Source organism: Schistocerca cancellata, chromosome 5 (assembly GCF_023864275.1).
Source record: "Schistocerca cancellata isolate TAMUIC-IGC-003103 chromosome 5, iqSchCanc2.1, whole genome shotgun sequence".
In the NCBI taxonomy this organism is placed as follows: Eukaryota; Metazoa; Arthropoda; class Insecta; order Orthoptera; family Acrididae; genus Schistocerca; species Schistocerca cancellata.
In genome coordinates this window covers 661,342,550-661,355,688 of record NC_064630.1, presented here as the reverse complement: position 1 = coordinate 661,355,688, position 13,139 = coordinate 661,342,550, and the positions used below count along the sequence as shown (strand labels likewise).

The following is a 13,139-nucleotide window of genomic DNA, read 5'->3' as shown; positions in this document are numbered from 1 at the left end:
GCCATTTCCACCTGGCGCCTCAGTTGGACCAGCGTTCGTGCTGGACGTGCAGACCGCGTGAGACGACGCTTCATCCAGTCCCAAACATGCTCAATGGGGGACAGATCCGGAGATCTTGCTGGCCAGGGTAGTTGACTTACACCTTCTAGAGCACGTCGGGTGGCACGGGATACATGCGGACGTGCATTGTCCTGTTGGAACAGCAAGTTCCCTTGCCGGTCTAGGAATGGTAGAACGATGGGTTCGATGACGGTTTGGATGTACCGTGCACTATTCTGTGTCCCCTCGACGATCACCAGTGGTGTACGGCCAGTGTAGGAGATCGCTCCCCACACCATGATGCCGGGTGTTGGCCCTGTGTGCCTCGGTCGTATGCAGTCCTGATTGTGGCGCTCACCTGCACGGCGCCAAACACGCATACGACCATCACTGGCACCAAGGCAGAAGCGACTCTCATCGCTGAAGACGACACGTCTCCATTCGTCCCTCCATTCACGCCTGTCGCGACACCACTGGAGGCGGGCTGCACGATGTTGGGGCGTGAGCGGAAGACGGCCTAACGGTGTGCGGGACCGTAGCCCAGCTTCATGGAGACGGTTGCGAATGGTCCTCGCCGATACCCCAGGAGCAACAGTGTCCCTAATTTGCTGGGAAGTGGCGGTGCGGTCCCCTACGGCACTGCGTAGGATCTTACGGTCTTGTCATGCATCCGTGCGTCGCTGCGGTCCGGTCCCAGGTCGACGGGCACGTGCACCTTCCGCCGACCACTGGCGACAACATCGATGTACTGTGGAGACCTCACGCCCCACGTGTTGAGCAATTCGGCGGTACGTCCACCCGGCCTCCCGCATGCCCACTATACGCCCTCGCTCAAAGTCCGTCAACTGCACATACGGCTCACGTCCACGCTGTCGCGGCATGCTACCAGTGGTAAAGACTGCGATGGAGCTCCGTATGCCACGGCAAACTGGCTGACACTGACGGCGGCGGTGCACAAATGCTGCGCAGCTAGCGCCATTCGACGGCCAACACTGCGGTTCCTGGTGTGTCCGCTGTGCCGTGCGTGTGATCATTGCTTGTACAGCCCTCTCGCAGTGTCCGGAGCAAGTATGGTGGGTCTGACACACCGGTGTCAATGTGTTCTTTTTTCCATTTCCAGGAGTGTATTTTTATTGTAGATATTAGAAATGTTTTGCTGCAGTTTTCGGGCCGAAGACTGGTTTGATGCGGCACTCACCGCTTATCTATTCCCTTCAAGCCCCTTCATCTCTGTATAACTACCGTAGTCTACACACAACTAAACGTAACTACTGTAGTCAAGCCAGAGTATGCCGTTATGATTTTTACACCGCCCCACTCCACTCCACTACGCTACTTTTACTTTCTTTTATTTTCATATTATAGCACCTTTTTAAGAGCATCTATTCCATTCACGTCAACCAAGTCTTTTCTCGTCTCTGAATAAATTATAGTGACACCTATAAACATCAAACTTTTCTTTCTTCTCGCTGCACTTCAATTCTTCTTCTTCCACCTTTCACAGATTAGAACTACCAACTCTTCTGGCTCGAGTTCTGTTCTGTAACTGGCTGTCCAAGGTCCTTCTTTCCTATAGATTTGTTTGGTAAGGTAACTTCTGTCCTTCGGTTTTGTGTTTTTTGCAAAAATATTCAGCTCTTGCCTAATGCACTATGTGATCAAAAGTATTCGGACACCTGGCTGAAAATGACTTACAAGTTCGTGGCGCCCCCCATCGGTAATGCTGGAATTCAATATGGAGTTGGCCCACCTTTAGCCTTAATGACAGCTTCGACTCTCTCAGGCATACGTTCTATCATGTCCTGGAAGGTTTCTTGGCAGCCCATTCTTCACGGAATGTTGCACTGAGGAGAGGTATCGATGTCGGTCATTGAGCCCTGGCGTTCCAAAAAATCCCAAAGGTGTTCAATAGGATTCAGGGCAGGACTCTGTGCAGACCATTTCATTACAGGGTTGTTATTCTCGTGTAACCACTCCGCCACAAGTCCGTGCATTTTGAATAGGTGCTCGATCGTGATAAAAGATGCAACCTCCATCCCCGAATTGCTCTTTAACAGTGGGAAGCGAGAAGGTGCTTAAAACATCAATGTAGGCCTGTGCTGTGATTGTGCCACGGGAAACAAACTGTGCAAGCCCCCTCCATGAAAAACACGTCCATACCATAACACCACCGCCTCCGAATTTTACTGTTGGCACTACACATGCTGGCAGATGACGTTCAGTTGGCATTCGCCATACCCACATCCTGCCAACGGATCGCCACATTGTGTACCGTGATTCGTCACTCCATACAACGTTTTTCCACCGTTCACTCGTACAATGTTTACGCTCCTTACACCAAGCGAGACGTCGTTTGGCATTTACCGGCGTGATGTGTGGCTTATGAGCAGCCGCTTGACCATGAAATCCAAGTTTTCTCACCTCCCGCCTAAGTGTCATAATACTCTCAGTGGATTCTGATGTAGTTTGAAATTCCTGTATGATGATCGGGATAGATGTGTGTCTATTACACATTACGACCCTCTTCAACTGTCAGCGGCCTCTGTCACTCAGCAGACAAGGTCGGCCTGTACTCTTTTGAGCTGAATGGGTGCCTTCACGTTTGCACTTCACTATGACATCGGAAACAGTGGACCTAGGGATGTTTAGGAGTGTGGTAACCTCGCGTATAGACGTATGACACAAGTGACACCCAATCACATCACCCTGTTCGAAGTCCGTGAGTTCCGCGGAAGCCTCCATTCTGCTCTCACGATGTCTAATGACTACTGAGATGGAGTACCCGGCAGTAGGTGGCAGCACAATGCACCTAATATGAAAAACGTATGTGTTTGGTGGTGTCCGGATACTTTTGATCACATAGTGCATTTTCATTAGGAACTCTGTCCAGCTTAGTGCAACCTCTGAATTCTCGAAAGAATTTCATTTCAACAGGCGAACAAGGCTAGACTCTTTTTTTCGTTTTCAACACAGGATTCGCTGCTGCATAGTAGAACAGGCAGATCCATCACCATACAGAATTTAATGTTAGTCTGTCTTCGCATTCTTTTATGTTCTGCTTGTAGCGTCACATATGTTCTGATATCTCCGTAATTTAATACCAACATCCTCACCCCCCTTAAAAGTGATACAGTTCCCTAGATGACTGAAGCAGTGAAAGTTTTCCAAAACATAATGAATCTTCAGTTAGAATTTTGTTTCCTACTAGAAGTTCCCCATGGAACACCATTGTATTCCTTTATTTCCTGTTATTCTAAAATTATACTCAGAAGTAAATTTAAAAGCTGGATGGATTTTTGTAGTCCGTCTTCAGAATTTGCAGTTAATACTGTGCCATCAAGATATAATAATCTGTTAATGTGAGAGATGGCAGAAGGCCCCTCTCGTATTTCTATCTTACTCTGAGTAATTCGATTTTCCTCTTTAATTGCATGTGGTGAAAAGTTGCTATTCCTTCACACGCGGACTTCCCACGCAGCATCTCTCGTCAGCCGGGTGGTCCGGTGACAGGCGAGTTCCACTGAGCTTGAAAGGGTTAAGCCGATGGGTGTGAGGGAGTCGAGTGGATGCTTTCCAGAAGCCGATATTCTCATAAGAGCGGGAGCGACACGCCCAGATGCGCCGGAAGGGGCGGCTGGGATAGAGATTCCGTTACTTCGCAGAAACTTAGTGAAAACCGTCTTGGCGGGCTACCAGCGAGGCGTGGGAATGACTTGTGTTCCCAGGCAGTCTTGGCGGGCAAATTCCAGCGTTTTCTGCAAAATCGTAACTGTGATTGGCTTGCTCAGGGCATAGCTCCGTGACGTAGCAAAATCGGCGCAGAAATTGGCGCCAAGAATCTCCATTGGTGGAATGGCAGTGCTTCGGCAATAGAGTGGAATTTTCCGCTGGTTTTCGAGTTGCTGATTGGAACGTTTAACCACGACCACTGTCGTGGGGGCGGGAATGTTCTGTGTTCGGCTTGTACGGGTGCTCTTGTGAGAGTCGGCTCTCGCCTTTCGGTCAGAGTAGGTTACAAGACTGAGCTCTCGCTGCTCTGGACAGCCTGCCTTCCATTGGCCGTCTAATATACTTTTATTTAATTGTAACTGTTTGACGAAGCTGCTGAAGTTTCAACTTCAACGTAACTTTCCGATTACAGTTGGGAATTGAGCGTTCTGCGTACAAGCGGCCTATGTTGTATGTCTTGAGCAGTTTTGGCTAATGTTGACTGTATCGGAGTTACTGTGTGACTTCGCTTGTTAAAATCAATCACTGTACCGTCAGTGATTGTGTGGCGAGCCTTCTTCGTCTCCCTCAGAGGCACATTTGCATTGCTAGGAAGTCTTTAGTCTGGAACAACCAGACCAGGATAATTTGTTTCGGGCTATACTCGCGACATTATCATCACCACGACGGGACGTCGAAGCAACCAGCCATCGCCTCCGGTACGCCAGATCGTACCCTGCAGTTAAGAAGACAGCTTGGTAATGTACGCCAGCAGCACTGGCAAAGCAGGCAATTTTGCTAGGTGATAATCAGAGCTCAGCATAGCGCGCCTGTTCGTCTTTTCTAACGTTGTTCTGTCTTGGGTGTTCATTGTCTGAGTTCTCACTACAGTAGCAGCAATTAATGTTGGGTTGGCTGTGTGTTTCTCTTAAGATTTGAGTTGCAAGGAATTGGCTCCACATACCACTTCCACATAAATGTCACAATCTAGTTTAGGGACAACTTCACCTTCACAGCATTTATTTGAGTATCCAATTTGAGCCAATTTGATGCATTGTAAATGTTTCATGTGTTTTGATTATAATTTTGAGTTTAGTCATAATAAGTCGTATTGTTATTTTGGACAGAACTTTCATTCTGTTAATCGGTAGAGCAACCCTATCATTTCTCACTACGTTAATGAAACTTTCCTTTATTTAACTTATTTATCAAATTAAATTATTGCAGGTGCCAAACTCTTTTCTACTCCACTTGCAGGGTCCATTACAGTCAGTTCGAGTTTCTTTTTAATCCATGTGCAACAGCAAAAGCCGGAGTTAGAATAGGGGTGGGGGTTAGAGCATCATTAACATACCTAGATTCTAGAATACTTTAGTGTTAAATACACTGCTAGCCCCGGCACCTCGCAGATGTGCAGGGTATTTCTCAATTTTTTGACGATTTCAAAAATGAATAATGCGCTCTAGAAATAAAGCCGTCTATTACTAGTGTGTAATGTCAAGTTTCATTCCGTATATGGCAAAAGGTCAGTAATCATGTCGTACTGATCAAAGTAAAATAGTGCGTTCGTGGTGAAGCGCTATTTTCGTTACGACGAATATGCTATGCTTGTGCAACGTGCCTTTCGTAAGTATCTCGAGATACAGAAGCGATATGTAGTACCTGCTCGTGGAACAATATTGAAATGAGATACAAACTTAGGCACAATTGCCAGTACATCGAATCGAAAGTCAATCGCCTCTCGGAAACCCATTCGGATTCCCGAGAAAAGATCTCACTCGTCTTATTTAACTGTGCTAGTCTTTTGGCTCTGGGTTTATTTGAAGGCGAGGCTTTACTTTGGCCTGCCGAGAAGCTTGCAACAGTTAAAAGGTCGACTCCACAATGAAATGTCCGGAATTCCTCCGGCTGTTACGAAATATATATTCAAAAACTGGATGAAACGCTTCGAGCGTGTAGCTGCTAACGATTTTAATTTGTTCGGTGTAGTATTTCATGAGTGAACTTGAATAAATGTTGTACCTTGTGTAAAATTTCCAGCTTTGTTTCGCGATTATTTTGCCTGTCATCAAAATTTGAAATCGTCAAAACATTGTTAAACACTCGGTAATCATTTTTTTGTACGAATATCTTCTGGCTCTCTTTCTTTAAATTTTCAGATGCCATCTACATAAATATTAAATACAGTATCCGATGAAGTATACTCTTCCATCACGCCTAGCTTTAATAAAATCTTTTACTTACGTAACTGCGGATGTCAAGCGTAATATATGTTCCATTTTACAAAACCTTGATTCATTTAATCAACTGACTTGAGGATCCACGTTTTTTCATAATTTTTCACAGGCTTTCTCTATCCACCCTGTCAAACGCTTTTCCAAAATTTTGAAAACCGTGTAGGTTTGTACTTTAATTCGTTTCCGAAATTTCTTCTTTGTTTTCTTCATTTCTGGGTCAGTGTGCAATTAATAACTTAAATACGGTATCACTTTCTTTTCAATCACTCTCTAACTGGAATGAGGTTTTCACTCTGCAGCGGAGTGTGCGCTAATATGAAACTTCCTGACAGATTAAAACTGTATGCCGGATCGAGACTCGAACTCGGGGCCTTTGCCTTTCGCGGGCAAGTGCTCTATCAACTGAGCTACCCAACCATCACTCACGACCCGTCTTCACAGCTTCAATTCCGCCAGTACCTCGTCTCCTATCTTCCAAACTTCACAGAAGCTCTTCTGCGGAACCTTGCAGAACTAGCACTGCTGGAAGAAAGGATAATGCGAAGACGTGGCTTAGCCACAGCCTAGAGGATGTATCCAGACTGAGATTTTCACTCTGCAGTGGAGTGTGCGCTGATATGAAACATCCTGACAGATTTAAACTCCTTTCTTCCAGTAGTGCTAGTTCTGCAAGGTTCGCAGAAGAGGTTCCGTGAAGTTTGAAAGGTAGGAGACGAGGTACTGGCAGAATTGAAGCTGTGAGGACGGGCCGTGAGTCGTGCTTGGGTAGCTCAGTTGATAGAGCACTTGCCCGCGAAAGGCAAAGGTCTCCAGTTCGAGTCTCTGTCCGGCACACAGTTTTAATCTGTCAGGAAGTTTCACTCTCGAAATGGAGTTCGGTTTCTTAAGTTGCTGATCAACTTTCGCTAGCTTCAACATATTAAACAGTGTTTGGAGCTATCATTGCCGAAAGATATCTTTCCAAATCTAGAATAGCAGTAAACGTCAGTTTCTACCAATCATTCTATGCTTGTACATGTACTTTGGGGTGTTACGATTTTGTAACCACGTTCATCACTTAGTCTTTCTTATCCATTTCCAGCAACGCCATCGACCCTTAAAACATTCCGACAGAATCTACAGGTACAGCATCAGTAATGAATGTCTATTTGCTAGACTTCAACCTTCCCTTTCCCTATCGAAGTTTCCCTAAATCGCTTGAGGCTAATGGCAAGAGGAATCCGTGTAAAAGGCAAGGACTAATTTCATTCTCCATTATTCCTCAATCCGAGCGTGTTCCCCGTCTTTGATGACATCGTGGTAATTATCTAAATGTCTAAACGTTTGAAGTGCCGGTGTATCTTCCCAGCGTTCGCGCTGGCTCTGCTGACGCAGACGTGGGAATTGGAGGTGGGCAGCGGCCTGGTGCTCAAGCCGTGGAACGTGTTCATCATGGCGTGCTCGCTGCCCGCGTTGCTAGCTGGCACCCTCATGTCTTTCTTCCCGGAGACGCCCAAGTTCCTCATGTCCAAGGGCCGCAACGGGGAGGCACTCGCCGTCTTCCGCAAGATCTACGCGCTCAACACCGGCCGCAGCCCGGACTCATACCCGGTGAGTCACACAACCACACCTCTCTGTACTACCTGGGTGGGATACTATGGACTAGCGGAACTGCACTTCCAGACCCCTGGCGTCTGCATAGTCCACCATATCGTAGTGAGGGAGAAAGCCGAAAATTTTCTGTTGTATGCGTGACATGTGTGCCACTTAATCATGAACACTGGTACCCTAAAACTAAGCTGTACTGAGTGATCTTCGCCAGTTACATTATGGTGTGGTAATTGTAGTATGGTAACTTTAGTACAGTGTAGTATTATTATGTTACTTAAAATCCGTCTTGATTGCAATTTTTTTTTTATTGTTCATATGACCGGTTTCGGTTCATTCAGAACCATCTTCAGATCTGTAAAAATAATTATACTAATTTACTATTTCACGGAAGCAAATCTTTTTCATCCTATCTAATCAACATCAAATGTACCAGAACGTACCTGATATTTCAGTTACAGGAGTAACCCGTCCAAATCCAGCAATTTTCACATGCTACGTCACATAAAATTGGTTGGCAGAGTGCACGTCTTTTATATTAATTATAACACTATTACCGACAGGTGGCGTCTGGTACATTTGTTACATTCCACTTGCACATACTGTATTCAGTAGATCTTTTTTATATTAAAAATATTTAATTAAAATATGTAGATGTCAAAGTTAAAATCTGTACTTGTCAGGATTAAAAAACAGTAAAATTATCATTTTTATACGATCTAAAAAGCATAGGGCGATTTATATATCTATGGTGCTGGTGTGAACTTGTTTTCCTCTACGGTCTGCTTCCGTGGTTCCCGCCATTTCGGTGTTGTGCCGCGGTCCGCTCAGTCGTCTGATGTCCATCGGACCGCGGCACAACACCGAAATGGCGGGAACCACGGAAGCAGACCGTAGAGGAAAACAAGTTCAAAAAAATGGTTCAAATGGCTCTGAGCACTATGGGACTCAACATCTTAGGTCATAAGTCCCCTAGAACTTAGAACTACTTAAACCTAACTAACCTAAGGACATCACGCACACCCATGCCCGAGGCAGGATTCGAACCTGCGACCGTAGCAGTCTCGCGGTTTCGGACTGCAGCGCCAGAACCGCTAGACCACCGCGGCCGGCAAAACAAGTTCACACCAGCACCATAGATATATAAATCGCCCAATGCTTTTTAGATCGTATAAAAATGATAATTTTACTGTTTTTTAATCCTGACAAGTACAGATTTTAACTTTGACATCTACATATTTTAATTAAATATTTTTAATATAAAAAAGATCTACTGAAAACAGTATGTGCAAGTGGAATGTTACAAATGTACCAGACGCCACCTGTCCGTAATAGTGTTATAGTTAATATAAATGACGTGCACTCTGCCAACCAATTTTATGTGACGTAGCATGTGAAAGTTGCTGGATTTGGACGGGTTACTCCTGTAACTGAAATATCAGGTACGTTCTGGTACATTTGATGTTGATTAGATAGGATGAAAAAGATTTGCTTCCGTGAAATAGTAAATTAGTATTATTATTTTTACAGATCTGAAGATGGTTCTGAATGAACCGAAACCGGTCATATGATAAAAAAAAAAAATTTGCATTCAAGACGGATTTTAAGTAACATTATAAAATCACTGATTGCTGTTATCCCATAAGACGTTATGTCTGTTTTTGTAAAATACAGTATAGTAATTTAAATGAGAGGTCCAAGTTACCTAAAATCATGTAGACACCAGAATATTAGAACAGACTTGATGTACCGGGTGATCAAAAAGTCAGTATAAATTTGAAAACTTAATGAACCACGTAATAATGTAGATAGGTAAAAATTGACACACATGCTTGGAATGACATGGGGTTTTATTAGAAGAAAAAAAAAAACCAAGCTCACAGAATGTCCGACAAATGGCGCCGGACAACAAAACATCAGTGACTGCGCATGACAATCGTGTATAAAAAGGAGCTGTAATGAGAGAGAGAATCAGATGTGCCAGCAGTTGACGTTACCTGAAAAGGCGCTTTTAGTGAAGCCGTATCATCAGAATGGGAAATGTGCTAGTTCAGCGTTACGATCCTATCGCCATAGGAAGAGGATTCGAACGGGTAAAGGGCCGTTGACAAATGAAGCTGCGGCGAGAATGATTTCGAAGCCCAAAGCCACGGGTTGTTTAGACGATAGACCCCGTAGTGGCCGACCGAGCACAAAGTGCAATGCTGCTGCGACAGTTCAGGAAGAAATGGAGACTGTAGCGGGTTTGTCTATGCACGGGGAAGTCAGCACTCGTGCAGTCGCACGTCGCACCGGCATTCCATACGTTACTGTTTGGTTGGCACATAGGCGTACCCTCCGATGCTATCCGTACAAAATCCATCGGCATCATGAACTGTTACCCGGCGATTTAGTGAAGCGGAGGGCATTTGCGGAGTGGGCATTTCAAAATATGGCGGAAGATGACGATTGGTTGAGTAACGTATTGTGGACCGACGAAGCTCATTTCATGCTCCAAGGGTCGGTCAACGCCCACAACTGCAGAATTTGGGCTACCGAAAATCCTAGAACTATCGTGGAAACTCCATTGCACGACGAGAAAGTCACAGTATGGGTTGGATTTACCACATCTACCGCTATCGGACCTTTTTTCTTCGAGGAAATGCGTGATTCTGGTTTTGTAACTGCTACTGTGACGGGTGAGAGGTACGCCGATGTGTTACAGAATCGCATCATCCCCATCCTGGCTGATAAACACCTGCTGGAACGTACGATGTTTATGCAGGATAGCGTTCCACCCCATATTGCTAGACGCGTGAAAGATCTCTTGCGTGCGTCGTTCGGTGATGATCGTGTGCTCAGCAGCCACTTTCGTCATGCTTGGCCTCCCAAGTCCCCAGACCTCAGTCCGTGCGATTATTGGCTTTGGGGTCACCTGAAGTCGCAAGTGTATCGTGATCGACCGACATCTCTAGGGATGCTCAAAGACAACATCCGACGCCAATGCCTCACCATAACTCGGGACATGCTTTACGGTACTGTTCAAAACGTTATTCCTCGACTACAGCTATTGTTGAGGAATGATGGTGGACATATTGAGCATTTCCTGTAAAGAACATCATCTTTGCTTTGTCTTACTTCACTATGTTAATTATTGCTATTCTGATCAGATGAAGCCCCAACTGTCGGACATTTTTTGAACTTTTATATTTTTTGGTTCTAATAAAACCCCATGTCATTCTAAGCATGTGTGTCAATTTCTATCTCTCTATCTACATTATTCCGTGATTTATTCAGTTTTCAAATGTATATTGACTTTTTGATCACCTGGCATTTTAAACATAAAAGTTGTGCAACAGATTCATCTATCTTTCAGACAATAAGAAATTCAGCCTTCAGTTGTAAGGTAATTTTTTTTTTAAATTTACCTAGGTTTCGATGCCAATAATGGTATCTTCTTCAGGGCTGTAAATTAACCCATACAAACATATATTAAACACTGAAATACTTCGTCAATCTAACGACTTCATAATAAGGAAAATCGTGATACTTACAAAAATTAAATTGTTTTGAGGGCCAAACGTTGGCCATGCCACAGAATAAAACTAATACAGAATAAAGACACATAATCATAAGATTACATCTGTCAATACTAAAAACAATAAGAAAAACGTAGACGCAGCTACGCCTGCCAGGAATAAGTGTCACACGTAAACAACAAGGAAACGCCGGCCGGTGAGGCCGAGCGGTTCTAGGCGCTTCAGTCTGGAACCGCTCGACCGCTACGGTCGCAGGTTGGAATCCTGCCTCGGGCATTGCTGTGTGTGATGTCCTTAGGTTAGTTAGATTTAAGTAGTTCTAAGTTCTCGGGGACTGATGACCTCAGATGTTGAGTCCCATGTGCTTAGAGCCATTTGAACCATTTGAACCAGCAAGGAAACTAGACGTCGCGAGTAGTTCCGCAGCGAGGCTCGGCCAGCACTAGAGACAAGATGCCTCAAAATTACATAGCGCAACGTAAAACAAAATGTGACAGGAAACAGTCTCTTTATCTTGTGCTTGTGATGTCGGAGTGTATACCTGCACTATTTTTGTTGTTAGCGTTGGTTTGATAAGAATAAACCTATCACACTCTCCGCCTTCCTATTGATTGCGAATTATATACCCGTTATACAGAATTTCTACTTGTGGTGTTATTACCCTGTCTGATCTGAAATCTTAATCTGCTTTCTATATGATTTCACTAACCCCAAATATTAAGATTAAGCCTTTTTCTTCACAGGTTTTCTAACTTTACTACCACGTCCAATATTCTATCATTCCACATTCCATCCGGTAGAATGTTACCGTTTCGTTAGTTATCCAATATTTTTCTCATGATTACCTCTGTCAAGGCAATGCCTTCCCGGAACTCTGAATGGGGACTAATCCGAAATCTTTTGCCAATGAAGAGATGATCATGATACTGTTTTCAGTTTCTCGCTACATGTCTGTGGATACACTTTCTGTGCCTCCAGTGCAGATCAGTTGCTTATTAACTCATTTTAGAGCAGTTTCACACCCCAAGGGCAAGAGCGTGCCCTGAAACGGTCTCTTTGACAAGGCCTTTGTCAGAACAAGAATGACTCTTTATACCGGAAAACTTCGGCCACTTTTGCTGATGATTTTGATTCAGAATTTGAGCAATGGTTGTGTTCGAACAAGGATCCCAAGACGCTCTCATTATTGGACACAGACGCTACCCTTTAGAACACATTCTCCGTAAGTCCGAACATTTTTGAAAACAAATACTGTACATGGAAGATTATTCACCGAGCTGATAAAGTCGTGGGATACGGCGTAATACCGTGTCTGTCTCTTTGACAAGGCCTTTGTCAGAACAAGAATGACTCTTTATACCGGAAAACTTCGGCCACTTTTGCTGAGGATTTTGATTCAGAATTTGAGCAATGGTTGTGTTCGAACAAGGATCCCAAGACGCTCTCATTATTGGACACAGACGCTACCCTTTAGAACACATTCTGCGTAAGTCCGAACATTTTGTAAAACAAATACTGTACATGGAAGATTATTCACCGAGCTGACAAAGTCGTGGGATACGGCGTAATACCGTGTCTCACATCCTTTCACCAGCCGTAGTGCATCAGCGTTTCGTGCCATAGACTCAACAAGTTCGTTGGAAGTGCCCTGCAGAAATATTGAACCACACTGCATCTACAGCTGTCCATAGTTACGAAATTGTGGCCTGAGTGGGATTTTGTGCACGAACTAATCTCTCGATTATACCCCACAAATTTTCAATGGGGTTCACTTCGGCAGCACTGGGCGAGCAAATCATTAGCTCAAATTGTCCAGAATGTTCTTCAGACCAATCGCGAACAATTGTGACCCGGTGACATGGCGCATTGATATCCGTAAAATTTCCATCATTGTTTGGGAACATGAAGTCCATGAGCTGCTGCAAATGGTCGCAAAGTAATCGAACGTAACTATTCCCAGTCAATGATCGGTTCAGTTGGACCAGAGGACTAAATCCATTGCATGTAAACACAGCCCGAACCGTTACGGAGTCACCACAAGCTTGCACAG

General features: G+C 44.5%; 1 protein-coding gene across 1 annotated transcript in view; it reads left to right on the top strand.

Annotated features, from left to right (window-relative positions):
- The window catches only part of LOC126187882 (synaptic vesicle glycoprotein 2C-like), a 163,064-nt gene that overhangs the window by 92,565 nt on the left and 57,360 nt on the right, over positions 1-13,139 (top strand). The window contains exon 6 of the mRNA XM_049929219.1: positions 7,333-7,574. Coding sequence (XP_049785176.1) covers positions 7,333-7,574 — 242 coding nt within the window. The remainder of the gene's footprint in view (positions 1-7,332; positions 7,575-13,139) is intronic.